Genomic DNA, 20,126 nt, shown 5'->3' on the forward strand with positions numbered 1-20,126 from the left:
CAACAAATTCAGGACATGCAGTGAAGCCTCAAACCACACCGCCAACGCAAGAGGGTATAAGTTTATGCCACCTCAACTATACTCATGTACTGTGAAGCCTTTTTGTAACTACAGAATGTTTTTCATAAGTAAGAAATACAAGACTAATTTTGCAGTTGGTTTTTTACTGGCGCTGTTTTTCTAACACCCCGATGTGCAGCCCTCCAAAACTTTAAGATTCTTGACTAGTGGCCCTTCATTTGAAAACTTTGCACACCCCTGCTTTACAGACTGAAAAAATGGTGTAGTTCAATTTACGGGAAAAAATTAATACATCAATTCTTGAAAAAAATCATGAAAGAAAGATTACATATAATAATTTTAATTTCCTTTAAATGGGAGGGTATTTAGCTCGGCTACAATTATACATGCATTTGCTCTTTGGCAACCCATAACCAAGTGATAGAAACAGTCTGCCATCATGGCACATCATGCGCCTTCACTGCATGGCCAACAATTACCAGATACTGCTTCCTGAATCTGCCATGTGCCTTTTGTCTGAAACATTAAAGGAGCTGATGCAATATTTTGTATCCTGATGGTACCATGTGGCATTTATTATGGATAGTGTTGATTTTATTGTTATTGAATACCTGGATTCTAGATACAAGGCTCAGCTCTGTGATTTTAATAGTAATAACACTGTACTGCACTATAGTGTGTCCAGAATGTCATGAAACATAGAGTAGGTTTCCGACGTTGCCGCTTTGCGCCAATTTCATTCATTAAATCTCACTTAAGGCGAAAAAACAGTGTAGATTTGGCATACACTATGCCACATCTCTCTCTGTCTCAGGTCAGGAAGGTTAAGAAGCTTATCACTTTGGTTCTGATACCCAAGCGTGACGGTTTAAGATGGAAGGCTCCCCACAACACATTTGATAATGTTCAAATATAAACTGATTCAATCAGAATTCAAATTATATAAAGAATAAAAGTTAAAGCTTAATGAGTAATAAAGCTAGAAAACATTGAGTACATTAAGATTCCAGTATTGTACTGAACTAGATTGATCGTAGGGCACAGAACGTTCAGTTTTATTTTCATCCGAGATGGATCTCTTAAAAGTTGTAGAAAAACTGCGATATGTATTAAAGGACACTTACTTGTCTCCCATACTTTATATGGTGCTCGAACTGTTCCTAAAAAAATTTTTAATTTATATGAATGTTTTTAAAATAAACAAAGCAATGAACTTTATGAACTGTTTTTGAAACACAAGGTCAACTTAATCCACAACAAACGTTCAGCTTTTGTGCGACTGGAAAGATCCAGATTATAGGATTAAAAAGGAAATTTTACGACCGTATTAAAGGACCCGGAATGGAAGGATGCTGGGATTAGCTTGAGTCAGATTAAAAGTCTTGAAGTTTGGCATCATTGCAAACCTACTCGATGTTTCATGACATTCTGGACAGACTATAGTGAACACTGTTCAACATTGGCATGTATTTAATTATTTTGTTTGTTCCAGGGTAATCATGAGAGGAATCCCATAGAAGAAATGCGTGCAGCAGAAGCTGCTGGAACTTTTGTATACATCCCTCCAGAAGGTGAAGAAAATCAGTTTGTTGATGCCCCATCACCCACAGAAGCATTATTACAAAGTAAGAATATAAAGTCACCTTACTCTCAAGAGTTTTTGCTAATATGCTTTGTTGTTGCTCTGGAGCATCTGACATTTTTCTACACCATTCAGGGCTTTGCTGCCAGCTTGCAAGGGTATTTGTGTGATCAGTACCTTGTAGAACTCTTTATTGATCGTCGTGACCAGTCAATTCTTCGACTGCTCATTTTTAGAACTGAGTAACATTTTGTGTTTCTACTCCAAAGACCATAATTAATAGAGGTTAAATTAGAAACCATTGGTCAAGTATGTAGACTACTATTGATGAGGACTTATATTGGAAAACTACAAATGAGTGTGGGAGTGTCACACCACCTCTTCAGTGTGGTGTCTTAAGTGTCTTGTATTCTAAAGACACCCCTCAGAGGTGAAAGCTTTAAGTTTCAAAATGTTTTTGTAGTTTTCCAGTTAAAAAAAAGGCCATCATCAAAAGTGTTTTTCATTATTTAACCAAGGCAATACTATAGCTACTGTAGCATGAGGGTTGAAATTGGTTTAGTGCCATTTACAAGTAGTTCCAGTCTTATTTTTCTAATGTAAAATGTCATGAGGAGAAGGAAACTATGTGGTGACTATAAATTCAGTGAAATAGCCAATTTGTGATTAACATGCAGATTGTTGTTTGAAATCACTCTCCAGTAAAGAGAAACGACAAATTTTTTCTTACATCTAATTAATGTATAGATACACAATGGTGGGTATTTAATGAGCTGCTGCAGTTATTATGGATCCACAAATCTTTTTTTCTATCGTGGACAGTCAAAGCTTCTCATTGAAAGTCCATCATGCTTTAAACACAGTGATATTTTTTGTTTATGGTTTGAAATTATTCAAATCTCCCAAATTTAACTCTTGAGGTTTTCTTTATTTTAAATAAACACGAGTTGTTTTTCCTCAAGAGTGAAAATAACAAAATAAGATTTTGAATAGTAATAAAATCAAAAGAAATAAAACTTCTGTGTATCTCACTTCAAAATTTTAAAGATTCAAATATCACTATAAAAACCCAAAGCTATCCATGTGTGTTCTATGGCTTTTTTAACACTTGGCCTGAGATGACACTTCAGCCATTATAGAGTCAGCATAGCTTCCTGGTGTGTTTTAACTTTTCAGACGAAGAAACTCTGTCATCAGTGTCCCATGATACAAAGTGCTCTAGAATAGGAAACGAAATTGAATTTAATGACTATGTTCAGTTCCTTCATATTGAAGTGACTGAGTTAACACTGTAGAGCTTTGTGAAATTACAGATTTTTTCCATTTCTGATTTAGGGGAATAGTACAATCCACTTGTGTATTGCTGCTACTCTACCTAGACCAAGCCGGCCTTTTTGTTTCTGTGCCATTATTGATATGTAACTGTAATTGAAAATATGTGGTAACTAATTTATGAAGTAACCAATTTCATATTTAACTTTTCTCCCACTTGCAGACACTAATGGGAAGTATTTTGTAGAAATGGAGAGGTGTTTCAAATAAATCTCTAACTTTATTATTGAAATTGTATTTGAAATTAAAATTTAAAACATTTTCTCCTTAATCTTGAATATGTTTTCAAGTTGGTGGTTTTGAAAAACATGCTGCATGAGATAAATTTTTGTTTTGTTTTTTTCATTATTAACAAACTTCACTGAATATTTATCTTCAATACTTGCAAGGTTGACTTTTCATTACTGAATTTATGGCTTTGGAAGAAGATATATATGTTTCATTTAATACTATGATTGCTTTAGTGCAGCTTTTTGCTATTGGTTTTTCATAGTCCTTTAATCATAAGGATATGAATTGGTACTAGTTTGAACAAAAATAGTGCCTAAAGGAAAAACAGATTTTCCAACTTGTCATTTATTGCATTTTCCCTGGTAAGTTTTTATGCATTCCTTTGTGCATCAGAAATTTCCAGTCATATTCCAGTTGGTTCTTGAGATCATTGTAGATCACCTCATCATCATAAATATTACCATTTTAAAAGGTTATAGCTGAAACTACATAGTTTTCTCCTGTACTCTTCCAATGTCTTGTGTGTGGATTGTGGAAATGTTACAAGATTTACAAAACAAAAACAAATTCCTTTCTTAAAACCTTTTACTTAATACTTAGGACACTAAGATTTTCCAGATATTGTCTTACACTGCTTGTCTTACAATTAGTATATTGCTTACTAATTTACAATGTTACACTTTCTTAAAGGTATCTCACACAAATAGATTTTGTATAAGTAACTTACAAAGTAATTACATAGATAAATTAAAGTTTCTACCTACAGAGATCTAAAAATTCAAACTCTGTGAAAGCACTAATTAACTGTTTTGGTGTAGGTAACTAGCCCCACCCACTTTCCTGGTACCAGGAGGAACAACTAGGCAAAGAGCTTTAATTTGTTTGTTGCCAACTCTGACTAACATCAGTGGTTTCCCTGCAGTCTACTTCATTTTTGGATGGTTTTTTGCTTTGGCTTGTTGAAGTACGTACAGTAGACCCTTGACTCACGAACGCATTGACCCACGTACAACTCGATCCCCGACCAAAATTATAGGTAAAATTTCACCCTTGACTTACGAACTAACTTTGAGATACGAACAAAAAAAAATGCGGAAAATAAAAATTCTGTTTGGGTCATGAACTAATTTTGAGACATGAACATTTGAAAAATGCTGGAAATTTCTGGAAAATAACAATTCACTTTGTTTCACAAACTAATTTTTAGACACAAACATTTGAAAAATGCGCGAAATCGCCCAGCACACGTGAGAGCGTTTGAGTTGCCATGGGACCAGCCATCCTCCAGCCGCCCACGCACGGCGTCACCCACGCATCGCTCTTTGTCTCATCTCATTGTGTACAAGACGTTCGTCAATTCGCTTAGCATTTTTTGCACTAAAACTTGTGATTTTCTTCATAATGGGCCCTAAGAAAGTGAAGAGTGGTGGTGAAAGTAAGAAAGTGAAGAGTGATGGTGAGAAGAGGGTGCAGAGGAAGATAACCATTGAAATAAAGAAAGAAATTATAGAAAAGTTTGAACGTGGTGTTCGCGTGACCGATATCGCAAGTGAGTACAAGATGGCCAAGTCGACAATTTCGACAATTTTGAAAAACAAGGATGCCATTAAAGAAGCAAATGTTGCGAAGGGAGTGACAGTACTAACCAAGATATGATCGCAAACCCTCGAAGAGGCAGAAAAAATAATTTTGAAGTGGGTACATGAGAAACAGATTATCTGTGTAAAATAAGGCAAAATATACATAATATATATTGGTTCGTAGGGGTCGAGAACCAATTAATATTATTCCCATTAAACCTTATGGGGAAATTAGCTCCGAGTCACGAACAATTTCGAACACGACCAAGGTCTAGGAACGGATTGTGTTCGTGAGTCAAGGGTCTACTGTACTTACATTTCATTGTAGCCTTTAAAGCTTTGTTTTTGTTAACTTAGGTTAGCTTTAATATTAGCTTGTTGAATTGTTGGATTAATGCTTCGAGTGTTAGGTTTTGCACTCAGGATTGTAAAACTAGATTGACTTAAAGGATTGTAATACTAGATTATCTTAAGTCTTGCTAAGATTCTCACTCTTTAGTGTGTCAAGTTTATGGGGGAGGATTGCCATAAGGTTAACTCGTCCAGAATGGGATGAGAAAAAGTGGAAGGTATTTAGTTCCCATTTGGAAAAGCCAAGCCTTATAGAGACAGGAAAAGGAAAGTGGTGGTTAGAGCCAAAAATAAGAGTAATTTAGTTGCAATGATGGAGTTGGGTTCCTTATCAGTGCGTTTGTTGAAAAATCTAGTGTCAAATGTTAGTGTTGTGTCCAATGTTAGTGTTGAGGAGGTGGCTATCCGTCCCATTGATGCTCTTAGACGAAGGTCCCTGTCCTGCACCCCTGCACTGGGGAGAAGACATACCAGAAGTCCAAGGGAGGTCGGTAGGGTTTGGCCATGGGTAGTTGCCTCCCACCGTTGAGTCTATTGTTCATTCCGAGGCTTCAACAGGCTGCTGTTGAAAAGCAAGAAGTGCAAACCATGCTACCAGGTCTCTTCGCGCTCACTGAAGAGAGACTCGACTGGTGCGAACAGCTCTCCACCTCCAACCAAAAGGCTTAAGGAGGGCCAGTATTAGTCCTCAACCCTCTTGCAATTTCTCTGTTCTGCCTTCTTCAACTCATCCACCTTGTTTGTTTTGGGGACAGCCTAGAGCCAAGTGTCAGGAAGCCTTACTCATGCGCAAGTCTGCCTTGCCTCTCTATGTTTGACTCCTGCTTGCAAATGCCTGGCTCCCGATGCTGACGGCTTTACTTCGCCTAAGGACTCCAAACCCCAGCTTTTGCAGTTTCATTGCCAGCCTCCCCTCTGCAACCACATTCTTCGGTGCAAGAAGACTTCTCTCTTCCCTCCCTAAGTACCAGTCGGATGAACTTATGAAATTTTAAAGTAAACTCCAGTTATCACCAAGGTCAAGAATGTTTTGTTTTCTCCTGTTTCATCTGAGGAAGATTTTGGTCAGCTTACTCTGCTTTGCTGAGGTATACTTGCTCGACAATTTTCTGGATTTCTTTGTTCTTGTAGACCCAGACTCTCCTGTGGCGACTTTCCTCATGACAAAACCTCTGTCGGATCATACTTCTCTTCAGAAATTGGTGCTTTCATCTTGTGTCAAGAAGGCTCTTCGGGAAGTGGACGACTGGTTTGTCTCTAGGCAAGAACTAGGCAAAGCCACCTTTGCCTTTCCTCATTCTAAGCTAGTCAAGAGGAGTTACCGTTTCTATGCCACTGGGGAGATTCCTGTCTGGGAGTTTCTGGCTCCTCCCAAGGGGACTTCTCCGGCCTAGTCGATGCTAGTCGTCGGGCTGGCTTCTCCGCTGCTAAGGTCATGTTATCCTCTTCAAAGTTTGACCACGTGATCAGGAACATCATCAAGGTTTTGGAGGCACAGTGGACCCCCTTATTCACGGGGGATGCGTACCAGACCCCTCGCAAATAGCTAGAATCCGCGAATAGTTGAAACCCCTATGAAAATGCTTAAACCTGCCTATTTTGTTAGTCAAAACTCAAGAAAAACCCACTAAAGATGTTTCTACCTGGATTTTTTAATAGTTTTATCACAAAGTGCATTTTATGATGAAATTGATATAAAAATACAGCAATTTGTGGATATTTCTCATAGAAAAAACTGCAAATAGGCAAATTTCCCGCGAATAATGCCCGTAGAGAAATCCGCGAATACATGAGTCTGTGAATCCAGAGTCCGTGAATGTGGGGGTTCGCTGAATACAGTTTTCTTGACTGGATAATTGGCTTGCTAGCCAGGAAGATCGAGGACTGTCCCTGTCTGGTGGAAGACCTTGAACAAATCTGTGCTCAGCCTTGAGGCTGTCCAAGAGAGCCTCTTTTAAACAAGCATCCAAGAACTGAGAACTTTGTCCTTCAGGCTCCAGAAGGAGCCAGACTGAGTCTCTTTTGGTAGGAATGGAACCACAGAGGTGCAGAACCAAGGATAATCAGGGTATGGAGTGAAGGTCACTCCATTTCTTTTGAAAGAGAGGCTGCTGTTACCCAGGTCACCTATAGTATACCCGACACTCAAGAGAAGTTTACGGCTCTCTCCTTAGAGATAGAATCCCTTCTTTGCAAGAGAGCAGTGGAGCTTGTGAAGAATACAGTCTGAACGGTTTTACAACTGACTCTTCATTGTCCCCAAGTCTTTGGGGGACTGGAGACCAGTACTGGATGTCAGTGCCATAATCAATTCATTCTGAAGATGAAGTTTTATATGGAAACTAATCACTCCCCCATGTCATCCATCCACCATGGGGACTGGATGGTCACCCTGGACATACAAGATGCTTACTTTCATATCCCTGTTCAACCGACATCTAAAAAGTTTTTGAGATTCACGTTTCAGGCCAAGGTGTTCCAGTTCTATACCTTATGCTTCGGTCTGTTCATGGCTCCACAAGTAGTACATATTCATTTGGATTCTCGCCCCGCTGGGAAGAAGGCTTCATCTTCTGGGAAAAAACTTATGCTTCTACTTAAATGTCTGGCCTCTCTTATCTCCATTGAGGGAGGAATGCATGAAGGACTTAAAATAGATGCTTCACCTGACAAGGAATTTGGGGGTTTTAGTAAAATACAAGAAATCTCAAATGACTCCTACACAGAAAATTCCCTATTTAGGAATGATTCGAGACTTTTGAGCTTTTTGGCCTTCTGTCTTCCCAAAGAGTTGCCTTTTGCCTTCAGAGAATGGATGAGTCTTTTTAGTACCATAACCTCTGCGGAGCAGTTTGTAAGGTTAGGCAGATCACACATGAGACCGATGCAAGTTTTTCTGAAAGCAAACTGGGGCAAGAAGTCCAAACTGGACTCAATATTTACAATTAAGGGAAGAGATCAAACAGGATTTTTGTTGGTGGTTGTGTGAAGCAAGGCTTCAGGAAGGGAAATCCCTTAGACTTTTACTCCGATGCTTCAGGTCTGGGTTGGGGAGCTCTTTTCCGGAAACAAGAAGTGTCAGAGACATGGCCGGAAGAAGAGCTAAGGAACACCCACATCAACTTAAAAGAGCTGAAGGCCATTCTCCTGGGTCTACAGGCCATCTCAGCCATGGTTCGCAGCAAGACAGTAGTTGTCCACACCGACAACACGGCAGCTCTTTCCTACATTCAGGAAGAGGGAAGCACCCACTCGTTCTCTTTTTACGAGACTGCGAGAGAGTTTTTCTTTGGGCAGAACAAAACCCAGGTTTTGCTTATGACTCTCTTCATTCATGGGAGACTAAATGTCTTGGCAGACAGACTGAGTTGCCTCAGTCAATTCCAGCCAACCGAATGGACTCTGGACCCTCTCATCTGCAATGATCTCTGTTGGCTTTAGGGCACACCCTCCATAGATCTATTTATGACGTCAAAAATCACCTTCTTCCTCTTCTGCTTCCCTGTCCCGGATCCTCTTGCATGGTCAACAGACTCTATGCCTCTGGATTGGACAGGTCTAAAGTATATGCCTTCTCTCCCTTCACTATGATCAGGGAGGTGATGATCAAGTTTACCTATCATCGAGACTTTTCCATAACTAGTGGCATTGTTTTGGCTAAGGAAAGAATGGTTCCCAGACCTACTAAATCTGTTTGTGGACTTTCCAAGGCTCCATGTTCAAGATAAGAGTTTTTAGAGGGGGTGGTTCTAAACATTTGCAGATTCTAAAAAAATTTTTTTTTTGGGGGGGGGAGTCTGGTACACATCCCATGCTAATATGGGGGACCACTGTACTTATCAAGTAATTACATGATCAGAGCCTCCTTCCCTCCCCTTCTTTGGACATAAAGGGCACAAACGAATTGAAGCTCTCTACCTAGTTGTTACTCCCAGTTCCTGGAAAGTGGGCTATTTACCTGCACCAGAACAGTTAAGTAGCGCTATCGCAAAGTTTGAATTTTTAGACTGCCATAGGTAGAAACCTTTAGCTTCGTAATTACTCGGTATGTATATATAAAACTTTATTTTATTATAAAGATGTCATCTTCCTGGATACAAATGTGTCACAACATGAACTGAAGTTCTAACTCAGTGTTTCGATCACACACACATCAAACTCTTCTATCACAAATCTGAACACCAAATTTCACCATTTCCAACTAATTACCCAATTCCACTGTAAATTTACATTAATGAATACTACTAAGAAAAAGTACACACTTGTCAGTAAGGGTGTTCTGAGTAACTTTCTTTAATTTGTATCTCTCTTAACACACCACAGCTGTCTCAAGGATACACATGGAGTAGCAGGAAAGAAAGACAAGTGACATAACAGAATTCATTCTTCCTCCTTAAGCTCTCCACTGCCTACTGTCAATCCTCTCTGTTGCAGTAGACTAAACAAATGAGGGCACAGCTGGGTTTATAAGCAATCAATTTAAAAAAAAAAAAAAAGTGACCCTTTAAATTGTTAGTAATAAAAAAATAAAAGATTCAAATATGCAAACACTATATTACTGAACTCTCATCAGGTCTATATATTCAGTCACTCTTTTTTAGTGAATACTGGGGCCCTCTTTTCAGTGAATTCTGGGGCCATCCAACAGGCTTTCCTCTTTCTTTGTCCATATCTATGGCTTTTTTTTCTAACCAACTATTCATCATCTCTTTCCATCACATGCCAAAGCACTTTGTTCAGTGAAATTTCATTGCACTTTTATACCTCATTATACTGGACCCTTTCCTGATTGGTAAAACTTCTTCCCACCATAATCTCACCACAAATCTTAATTTTCTAGAGTCGTGTCTTTTTGAAATCTCATTGTAAATCATAGGAAGAACGAATAAAGACAATGATCACAGGACTAGCTAAAAGATGCTTGGAATTTTGATTAGCACTCATGCTTAACTGCTCGCTTTACCACAGCACAAAGTCTGCCAGGCGACGAACTCCTGCTCCCATCTGCACCTATCGATCCTGTCGCTGCTGTGCCACCTGACGTGTCTTCTGAGCCTTTAATAGCCTCATCTTCTATACCACCATCTTCTAGTTCTCCAGTTCCAGATTCTAGTAGGTTATCCTGTGGTACAGATGTGAATGTGTTTTTGAAGTATGCAACAAATATTGGTGTTATATTTTAATCTTTAGATTTTTATAAATCCTCAGTGTTGACATAATTCCTTTTTGTTTAGCATTTTTTCATGTTCATATATTTTTGTTTAGCACTTTATACTTCGATGCTATATAGATTGTTTATTATAAAGACACGTGTCTGCTAGATGTTAATATTGTCACATTTCTGTTTTTGTAAGTTTCTTTTTATTGAAATGCCTCTCTTACTGCTCCATTAATCACCTACTGTTTTGCCTAGTGTAGGCTTGTGATCTCTGCTAGTAGAGTACTACTGTTAAGTAATACTTGTAGACTTCCTATTTGTGTTTTACTCTTGCTAGCACTACAGCATAAAGAGTAATACTGTTTTTGCAATAGAAACTATAGGTTGTATTTTACATTTTCAAAATTTTTGCAGACTGAAATAATCACTTTTGTTGCAGGCCATGTGGGAAGTGTGATCGACAGCCCCTGACTTATTTTCTTTTAAGATTGTCTATATTGTCTGGTGCTCTTCTGCTTTAATGGCTTATTGATGTACTACTCATTGCTCTTCTATCTTGTGATGATACTCTTGTTATGAGTTATTCATAATGCTTCATTTTTATTCCAGCATCAGTATAATTTTCAAAAGGGCGTATGACAGCAGCTTCCATAATATTTTTTGTTGTATATAATTTTGAGTTTATGTTGTTTTATTTTGATATACCTTGTTTTTAGTGATTGGTGAAACAGGCGTCAAAGGATTTGAAGATTCAGGCTTCAAGGGATTTGATGAAAAAGAGGAACCCTTTTTTGATGATTTCATGAATAAAAGAAATGAAGTATCAGAAACTGGTGTGGATTGGCAGAACCTGTCAAGTGCTAGCACTGTCCCCACTATTCCCACTCAGGAAAGTTTAGAGGTTGACAGTGATTTGGGTGCAGACAAAGTAACCCAAGCCATTGCTCCTCTTGAAAAGAATATAGTAGAACAAACAGCAGCAGAGAGTGATATCAAAATCTTGAGTGAAATTCCTGAAAAAGAAACACATGAATTAACAGAAAAGCCTTGGGACAGCGAGGAGGATTTCATTGAATGTAATCCCTCTAAAATGGTAGAAGTTCCTGGATTGAAGGATTGGGATGGCGAAGAAAATCTTTTTGAACAAAATCCTTCTGCCAAACCTCAAGAAGGTCCTGAGTTGAAAGGTTGGGATAGTGAAGAAAATCTTTATGAAAGTAAGCCATCCGCCAAGTTAGAGGACTCGGGGGTAAAAGATTGGGAAAGTGATGAGAATCTGCTGGAATCTGATTCTCCTTTAGTGTGTGCACAGGAAGAGCATGAAAAAGATACAGTAAAACCAAATGTACAACTTGATGAAGAGGATATTTTAGGTTTAGAAGATGAAGCCAACCCTGAATCTGGAGCACCTTTAACAGCAGCAGCAGTAGGAGAGGCTGCTGTAGTGTCGTCCGTAGGTTCAAGAAAGTTCTTAGACTGGGATGAAGATGAAGCAGAAGACTGGGGTTTGGAGCAAAAGACTGCGATAGGTAAATTTTAGGTTGGACATTTTGCGATCTACTGAGGCTTGTCTTGTAAATTTTTGTCTTGCGATATGTTGAGTTCAATATTAGCAGGGATGAGTACACTGAAGCTTCATTTGGTGATATAATAGGGCACCAAACACTAAGAATGGGTAATTGGTAGGCTTACTGTTTCGCCTAGTTACATATGTTTAGAAAAAAGTAGAATCCAGGTGTTTGAGATACTGTTGCATGGGAGAAGGAAATTTATTAGTGATGAATTCAGAATATTTGAATTTCATTTTAAGGTCATACAGCTTATAATGATGGTGTGGTGTGTATGAAAAATAGATTTATGATGAACAAAGGAAAGCCATCTGAGTGTCTTTAGTTTCTGGAGTGACAAGAAATGCATTAGTTTACTTTTTGAAATTAGTATCACTTCTCAATTATGGTATGTATCTGTAATTCCTGCATCAGGTGGGAGGACAATAGTGTGGAAACTTAAAAATTAATAGGAACGTTTAGTTTAAACTATCAATTGGCCTGTCCCTTTGGGGTGATTCAAGCATCTATTGTTTACCATTCAGATTTTTCTCAGTCGTTGGCCTGCAAGGATGTATTGAGTGTGGTTTACCTTGGTTTTGTTATTATTTAGGTTGTTATCCAAAGAAGATAAAGAAATAGTTTCAAGTATGTACAATAAGAGGGTATATGCCAGGCTTTACTTTTCAGTTGACAATGGTCACTGTGGCAGAATCAGAGCTAACAACAAAGGAAGCAAAGTTCCCCACAGTTACATTAATCGTACCGACTCTCAAAAAAGACCCTCGGCCACACTTTCCCCTCTGTTAGTTTTCCTCGACAAGACAATTGGTTCACCTACAAACACAAATTAAATTCTCTCACTCTCGTACTTACCATCAATGACTGACTTCAGGGCGAGAAGCTGCGCTGTCCACTGGGTACAGCCGTCGAGACACAACAACCACTGAGAATCGCAACACAAAACAAACAACCGAGTACTACAACCATACAATAACTCAACAACACAACAAATCACTATGCAGATGAACACCAACAACATCAAAACAACAATACCAAAGTCCACATACAACCACCCACAAGCAGCATCAAGAAATCACAACAGCTCACCAACAACAACTCCCAACAACTCTCACACAACACAGAAACTCACAAGCTCAACAATCTTCCAATGCACAAGCACAACAAACTTCAACAACATAGGCACAACAAATTGGTAACATACAATATCACCAGCAAATCAAAACAACTTCAGAAAACACCCAATATAACTAACCATCCAGTGCTGTCTTCTAAGACCGCTGCTGACTATACCTGACCATCACAGGCTCTGATCTCAGACTGACTCAAAAATACAGACTGAACCAACAACCGACCCAACAGACACAATAGCCGCTTGCCGAACGAGCAATTCGCTTGTTAACTATCCATTCACACGAAAACAAACGACCTAACGAGCCAACAACCAGCCTCTCTCTCTCTCTCTCTCTCTCTCTCTCTCTCTCTCTCTCTCTCTCTCTCTCTCTCTCTCTCTCTCTCTACATATGTTGTCAAATGCAACTTTACCATCTTACTCCTCCATATCATGCTGTTTCTGTTAAATATAGGAACAAGGACTGTTCTTTTAACGTTCGCTGTGGTCAGCTTATTGGTTGGTTAGGTGAAGTAATGAATGTTTATTTAAAGTATAAGCAAATGCAAGAAGCAGATGAGAATAGGAAAAGACAGAAAAAAAGATTCTTCTAACACTAGGACAGGAAATGAGATTAGAAATGAAGGGTTTCTTTTCACAACCTGTCAAAGAGCAGCTCTTCTCATTCTCCCTGTTCATGTGATTTATCCAAAGTGAGGGAGTTTCATGCAAGGAGCTGCAATCGGGTGTGTGATTGCATTTTTTCTCTGCAATCTCCATCCTTTTTCATATGTTGTCCTCAACCTTAGACACCTTGTAAGACAGTGGCATTATCTCGCATAGGGAAGAGAAGTAGGAGCTTGGTTTTATTCTCCCAGTTCTGTCCCACAGTTGCTGTTGGGGATGCATAAGGCTTGAGATGCCTGTTCTCGGGTATCGCCTTCTGGTCTCGGTTCCCTTCTTTGTTAGCTTGGGTTACTTCTGAACATTCTAGGAATTTTCTTCAACCACAATCAACATTGCAGGTGCATCAGGCTACTTCCCAGTCACTGAGGCAGGATTCATGGTGTTCTTGACTTGTTTTGGGCATTTTCAGTTGCCGTTTATGGATCGATATATGAGCTGATCCTTCTTTGATTGCTGTTGTCTCATTAGCAGAGCAGACTGGATTATCTTCCCCTTAACTAAGTTTTTTATATTAGACAGTGCCAACCATTCCTCTGGTATGGAGGAGGTTGTTACTTCTAAACTGAAATAATTTTTCAGGAATTGAAACTCCCTTCTTCTCTGGGAGGAAGCAGGTGGTTCTGCTGCCACCACCTCTGCTTCCTCAGGATTTCCCACTGATGAGCCTTAGGTTTCTGATTGGATTTTGATGCTGAAGAAGTGTAGGTTTTGTAGTCAGCTTTTCAGAGACATTAGGTCTATGCTAACAATTTCCTGGGGTACTGTGTTGGCTCTTGGAGAGCTCCCTTTTGACACCAGACTCTCATTGTCCGTATTGTTCCCCTAGGCATTTGGGTCTGCCAATTCATTTCTGTGATGAGGGAGGTTTATTTGCACATCAGGGGTTGTGTGTACAAGCCTAACTGGTCTGCTTATTCTAGATTGCTGTCCCCTCTGGCACTGTGCTGCTCTAGGTCTCCTTTACAGCATTTACGTTTACTTGCTTCCCTGAAGAGGCTTTGGACCTGCACATTTTGACTGCTCCTGTTTCAGGTTTTTCATCGTTTTCAAAGTTAACACACACTGGTACCAGCATCTCCTCAGGCATTACCCGCCGCCTCGTCTGCTCTTCAGGCGCTTTCAGTGTTAGCAGCAGCATCTCGGGGCATTAACCAGACTTTAACCTCAGCTGCCATTTCATTAGTGCCTAGATGCTATCGGCATTTGCTCTAGTGTCTCCTTAGGCGTTGACCGGGGCATTAGCACCAGCATCTTCTCAGGTGTTAATGCCAGATACCTCATTGTTGGCACTTCACACACTTTTGGCATTAGTACCAGCTTCTCACTGGGTATCAGTGCCAGCTGCCTCATATTCTGTGCTTCGGGTGCTTTCTGCATTAACGACAGCTGTCACATCATTAGTGCTTAAATGCTTGCAGCATTGGTGCCAGTCACCTCATCAGCCCCTGGCTGCATCATTGTAGGTGCATTAGACTCCATCTGTATTGGTGTAAGCCTCTACTTTGTTGATGTGGGAGTGCTAACATGGAGTTCTCTGCTTGGTAAGAACTTGTTCTGACTCCCCGAGTTATTTTGCACTTTACATATTAAGGTTGAGTGTTGGGAACAATTATATGCATTTCTTACTACTTCAGTCTCTTTGTACAGCACCTGTCCATTCTTGGCTTTGGACACTTGTGCAGGAGGTGAAGTAGAGTCCAGGGAATATTTTTGTCACTCACAGAAGTTGAAGCACCCTTATCCACAGCAATAGCTTATATTTCATGTTGTGCAGAGTGCCAAGAGAAGTAGCATTACAGCACTCCCTTCCTTTTCCAGGCTCCCTTAGCAAGTTCACTGTTTGTTTACCCCTTCTTCCTACACTACAAGGAGAAGCTCCAGATCCTGCAGTGAGATGCAGATCTTGTTTTGCAACAGAAGGTGAAATTTGTTGCAAAATGATGTTATGGCTTCTACAATTGCTTGTTTATGGTATCTATGCTTCGGGGGATAGAGGCTAGCACTGAATGCTTCAGAGCAAACCTTTGTTGTTTGCCGGACTCCATTTATTCAGGAGGTGACAAGTTTAGTTTTAGTGGTGAGCCAGAGGAAGATTGGATGCAGTTGGGAGCCATGTGGGATCCAAATTTCCACTTTTTGCTTCTCCCCAAGTATTCACAAGATCCTGTCCCAGTTGAGCAAGTGAACTGTCTTGTTGCTCTTCTTTCTAGAGAACTGTCCGAGTCTAGCAGACAGCCAAGGAGAGGCCCAAGGGCAAAAGCCAATCATCTATCAGTAAGTCTGTGGGGAATATCGATAAATTTTCCAAATGGCTGTCTGCTGAGACATGTAGCTCCGACAGAGCAACTGGAAATGTTTTAAGAATGAGACCAATCCAGTTCTTTTTTGAAGAATCAATGGAATAGGAAATCAACCAGTTTTTGTGCAATTCAGGTCTCCAGGGATTTAGGAGCCTTTGAGATGGTAGTCATGACCTCGTCATCGTTTATAAGATACCTACCTCCTGTTTAAGGGCTCAGACCAGACCTCGCTTGGTTTCAGACATGTTGAATAATGGTTGAGATGTGGTTGCAACTGGCAGACACGTTAGCATTGGAAGAGCTAGTACAGGGCAAGGACTGGCTTCTCCAGACAATTAAGAGGCATAAACTCTAAAGTTTTGTACATGATAAAGTCACATTTTCTCTTGGGCAAAGGAAGGAAAATGTATGTCCTGTTCTATTGTGCCAGGAAATGAACATTGTGTCTGTTCAACTGAGCAGGAGGATCAAGTTCTGCCCTTGGAATGGATTCTGTATCCTTAAGTCTGCAGGTCGATAGGCATTAAGGGCTCTCCCTTTCTAGATATCTTTGCCACAAGATTCTACTTGTGTGTGCTGGTTCAGGATCTGAAATCTTGGGCAGTAGACACATGCTGTTGGACTGGTTTTATCTGAACCTTGATATTTCCTGTCTACCTTTTTTCAAAGGGTTCCGACAATTCTGGCCAACTGTGTTGTCACGCATGATCTTGGTGACTCCGCGATAGCCATGCAGGGAATTGTTAAAAATTTTCTCCTCAACTGACAGACTGCCCTAGACCCTTCCCACTAAGGAGGGATCTCATCTTGCACCCAGGATGCCTGAGTTTCACCACAACCTCCTCATGCTTCAGCTAACCATGTGGAGTCACTTGATTGTTTTATACAAACAAAGGGCTTCCTAAGGAGTGCAGAACTATCAATTCAGAAGGCAATCGATTAATGCACTGTAAGAGGAAGTGGTCAGCCCTTAGAGCTTGGTGCTTTTCCAAGATGATTTCCTGCACCCATACCTCTATAATGTTAAAAACTTCATTAATCTTTTATGCTTCACTATAGGTTTGTCTGTTCTTGCTCAAAGGGTACTGCTTTTCTTTAGGATCTGTATGAAGACATTCAGGTGTAGATCTCTCTACTAAGCTGGACATTAAGGAAACCTTCAGTTGTAAGGGGTGTGCCAACTGCCAAATTTCGAGGAATTATGAATTTAAGTTATTAACAGTTTTCAACTGTTTTATGTCTAAATAAACATATAGGCAGTCCCCAGGTATCAGCAGGGATTCCGTTCAGACTACTTGATGATAAACAAAAATCGCTGATAACCAAAAATTGGCAATTTATGGTGCTTATTGGTGCTGATAACTGGATTTTGGTGCTGGTAACTGCCCTGTTAGGCATGCATTGGCACCAATATGCTATTATCAGCTCTGATAACTGGAAATTGGTGCATTTCTGCGCTGAAAATCTTTGATTCCAGTGCTAAATAAGCCCTTAAAAAGACTTCAAAAATGTGTGTATGAATTACTATGGATAAGAGCAAGTATAAGTTTACTGTAAAACTCTTGATTTTTTAATGTGTAAATAAACATATCTTGAAACTTTATTGGTAAAAACAAATGTATAGATTGGTTCATAGACAAATTGGTTCATTGCTTGTATGGCACTGTGAATGACACATTGTGAAAACGTCAAGTCTCTATGAATAGTCCTAGACAGGATCAAGCTTGAGTGATACACTTAATTGGGGCTGTGTTTTACACGTAAATAAACAGATCTTGAAATGTTATTGCTAAAAAAATTTAGATTGGTTATGGACAATTTTTTACATGCTTGTACTGCTCTATGAACGACAAATTATAATTAAAATCTGAAAAAAGTGAGTAAAACAAATTTATTAAAAAACAATTGTTCCTCATTAAATATCCCATTCTCTCAAGCGGTAGTATGATTGAGAAAACAGCTTATAATGATACGCCAACCCCCCGTATTCGTGGACTCCGGATTTGCGGACTCACGTATATGTGGACTTCTCTCTGGAACATATACCCACATTATTTGCAGGAAATTCACATATTCACAGTATTGTTCTATGAGAAATATCCACATATTCCTGGTTTTTTCAAAAATTTCATCATAAAATGCACTTTTTGTGATAAAACCATTAAAAAAAACAGGTATAAAAATTTTGGTGGGGTTTTCTCAAGTTTTAACTAGCTAAATAGGCAGTTTTAAGTGTTTTCTAGGAGTTTCAACTTTTTGCAGGTTCTAGATATTAATGGGGGGGGTTCTGGTACACATCCCCACGAATACGAAGGGAACACTGTAGGGGGAAAACTGGCTTGAGATATTCCTGGCTGTTTCTAGTTTTAGAGTAAAAAAATTTTGTTCTCTTGCTGTGTCCTGAAAACTTACATTTTGATTCAAAACTAAATGCTTAGATCATCAAGAAGACAGAAACAGGACTTGTGTATACAGTGGTCCCCCCATATTTGCGGGGGATGCGTACCAGACCCCCCGTGAATAGTTAAAACCCGCGAATAGTTGGAACCCCTATAAAAACCCTAAAAACAGCCTATTTCGCTAGTTAAACCTTAAGAAAAACCCACTAAAAATTTTTATATATTTTTTTTTTTTTTTTAAGTAGTTTAATCACAAAAAGTGCATTTTATGATGAAATTGATAAAAAACCAAGAAAGTCTGGATATTTCTTAAAAAAAATACCGCGAATATGTGAATTTTCCGCGAATAATGCGGAGAAACGTTCCCGATAGAAATCCGTCAATGTGAGAGTCCGAGAATCCGGAGAACGCGAATACAGGGGTCCACTGTATTCAGTATTATTTTTAGAGTCAGTGGTAAAAATTAGAAGCAAATCCCTTCATTCATAAAGTAGAAATAGTTAATATACTTTGCAATGGGGTCTTATGGTGTCGGCACTCCCCATAAATGCAAATTTTAGGTAACACATAAATCAAGAGAGAAAACAGTTGTATTTATTTGATTATATTGTAAATTTCAGGGCATATTTCTTTTAGGACAAAATAGTTTGTGCAAAAATCAGCTTTTTAACACACAGTTTCTTAGTTATTATAAAATAAACAATAATTTTTTTTCTTTTGCTATTTTCTTATAACTTACTTTTTAATTTAAATGTTTCAATCTCAAGATGACAGAACCAAATTCAATTAAACTTTTATAGCTTGTAGTGTTACATCTTATTTTTGAAAAGTTTCAGATTGCTTTTTAACCGCAAAATATATGAACTTAGAGGTTGAATATCTTATTTCCCTGCTTGTATAAAAATTTGGAGCTAATTCCTTTAGTTGTAAGGTAAAACGAAGCACAAATAATGGGGCCTCATGGCGTCGGCACGCCCCCTAAGTGTAGATTCCTTAATCTCCAATAAAATCACTGGGCTTGGACTTAATGTAATACTGAAATGTTTAAAGTAGCTTACATTTAAACCTCTAGACTCAGCCTTCCTAAAAGATATTATGATTCAAACGTTTTTACAGTAATTGCACTCCAAACTTACTCCTGCAATGTGGGCTTTACTTCACAAGGAACAGTCCTTTCCTTTTTACCCTTCTCACAAGCAAAGAATGTATATTAAGTTGAATTTGGTCAAGAAAGTGGACGCTAATTTACACCCCTCTTTCTTTCCACTCCTGAAGTAGGCTTCACAAGGTTAGACCAGTGATAAGCTGTAGGTCCCTTTGCTAAGTAACCAGTTGGCTCCTAGCCATGTAAAAATATCTAATCCTTCGGTCCAGCCCTAGGAGAGCTGCTAATCAGCTCAGTGGTCTAGTTAAACTAAGATGCTATACTTAGATATTTTACTTAGACCAGTGAAAAGTACCTTCATTTTCCTGTTTTGACTATTGTCATGCAGCCCTGAGATGTAGTTACATACTACTATTTGCATTGCAGTATTTGCAATATGTATGTAGGGATTCAGTATGTATCATGCAGAACACATTCACCCATCATTATGATGGGAACTCATATCCAGAACGATTAGGGTAGCTGTACTCTAACTTTTCCTATTTACTTAGGGACTTTTGGAGAAGGGGGGAGTGAAGGTTTCTGTTTTGAAATTCATAAGAGATCTCATTCATTTATCATCATTGCTCTGCTGGCGTAGGCACAAGGCCTTTTGTCCCACTTTCATCAAGTGAGAGTGGTATCCATTGCAAGGAACCTCC

The 20,126-nt window shown here is 39.2% G+C and overlaps 1 protein-coding gene across 3 annotated transcripts in view; it reads left to right on the forward strand.

Annotated features, from left to right (window-relative positions):
- LOC135203568 (coatomer subunit beta'-like) overlaps positions 1–20,126 on the forward strand; it is a 160,104-nt gene that overhangs the window by 126,527 nt on the left and 13,451 nt on the right. For 2 of the 3 annotated variants that reach the window (XM_064233317.1, XM_064233319.1), the window contains exons 16-18: positions 1,514–1,646; positions 10,066–10,209; positions 10,972–11,784. In XM_064233317.1, coding sequence (XP_064089387.1) covers positions 1,514–1,646; positions 10,066–10,209; positions 10,972–11,784 — 1,090 coding nt within the window. The remainder of the gene's footprint in view (positions 1–1,513; positions 1,647–10,065; positions 10,210–10,971; positions 11,785–20,126) is intronic. The other variant, XM_064233318.1, reaches the window with a different exon arrangement.

Source organism: Macrobrachium nipponense, chromosome 36 (genome assembly GCF_015104395.2).
Source record: "Macrobrachium nipponense isolate FS-2020 chromosome 36, ASM1510439v2, whole genome shotgun sequence".
In the NCBI taxonomy this organism is placed as follows: domain Eukaryota; kingdom Metazoa; phylum Arthropoda; class Malacostraca; order Decapoda; family Palaemonidae; genus Macrobrachium; species Macrobrachium nipponense.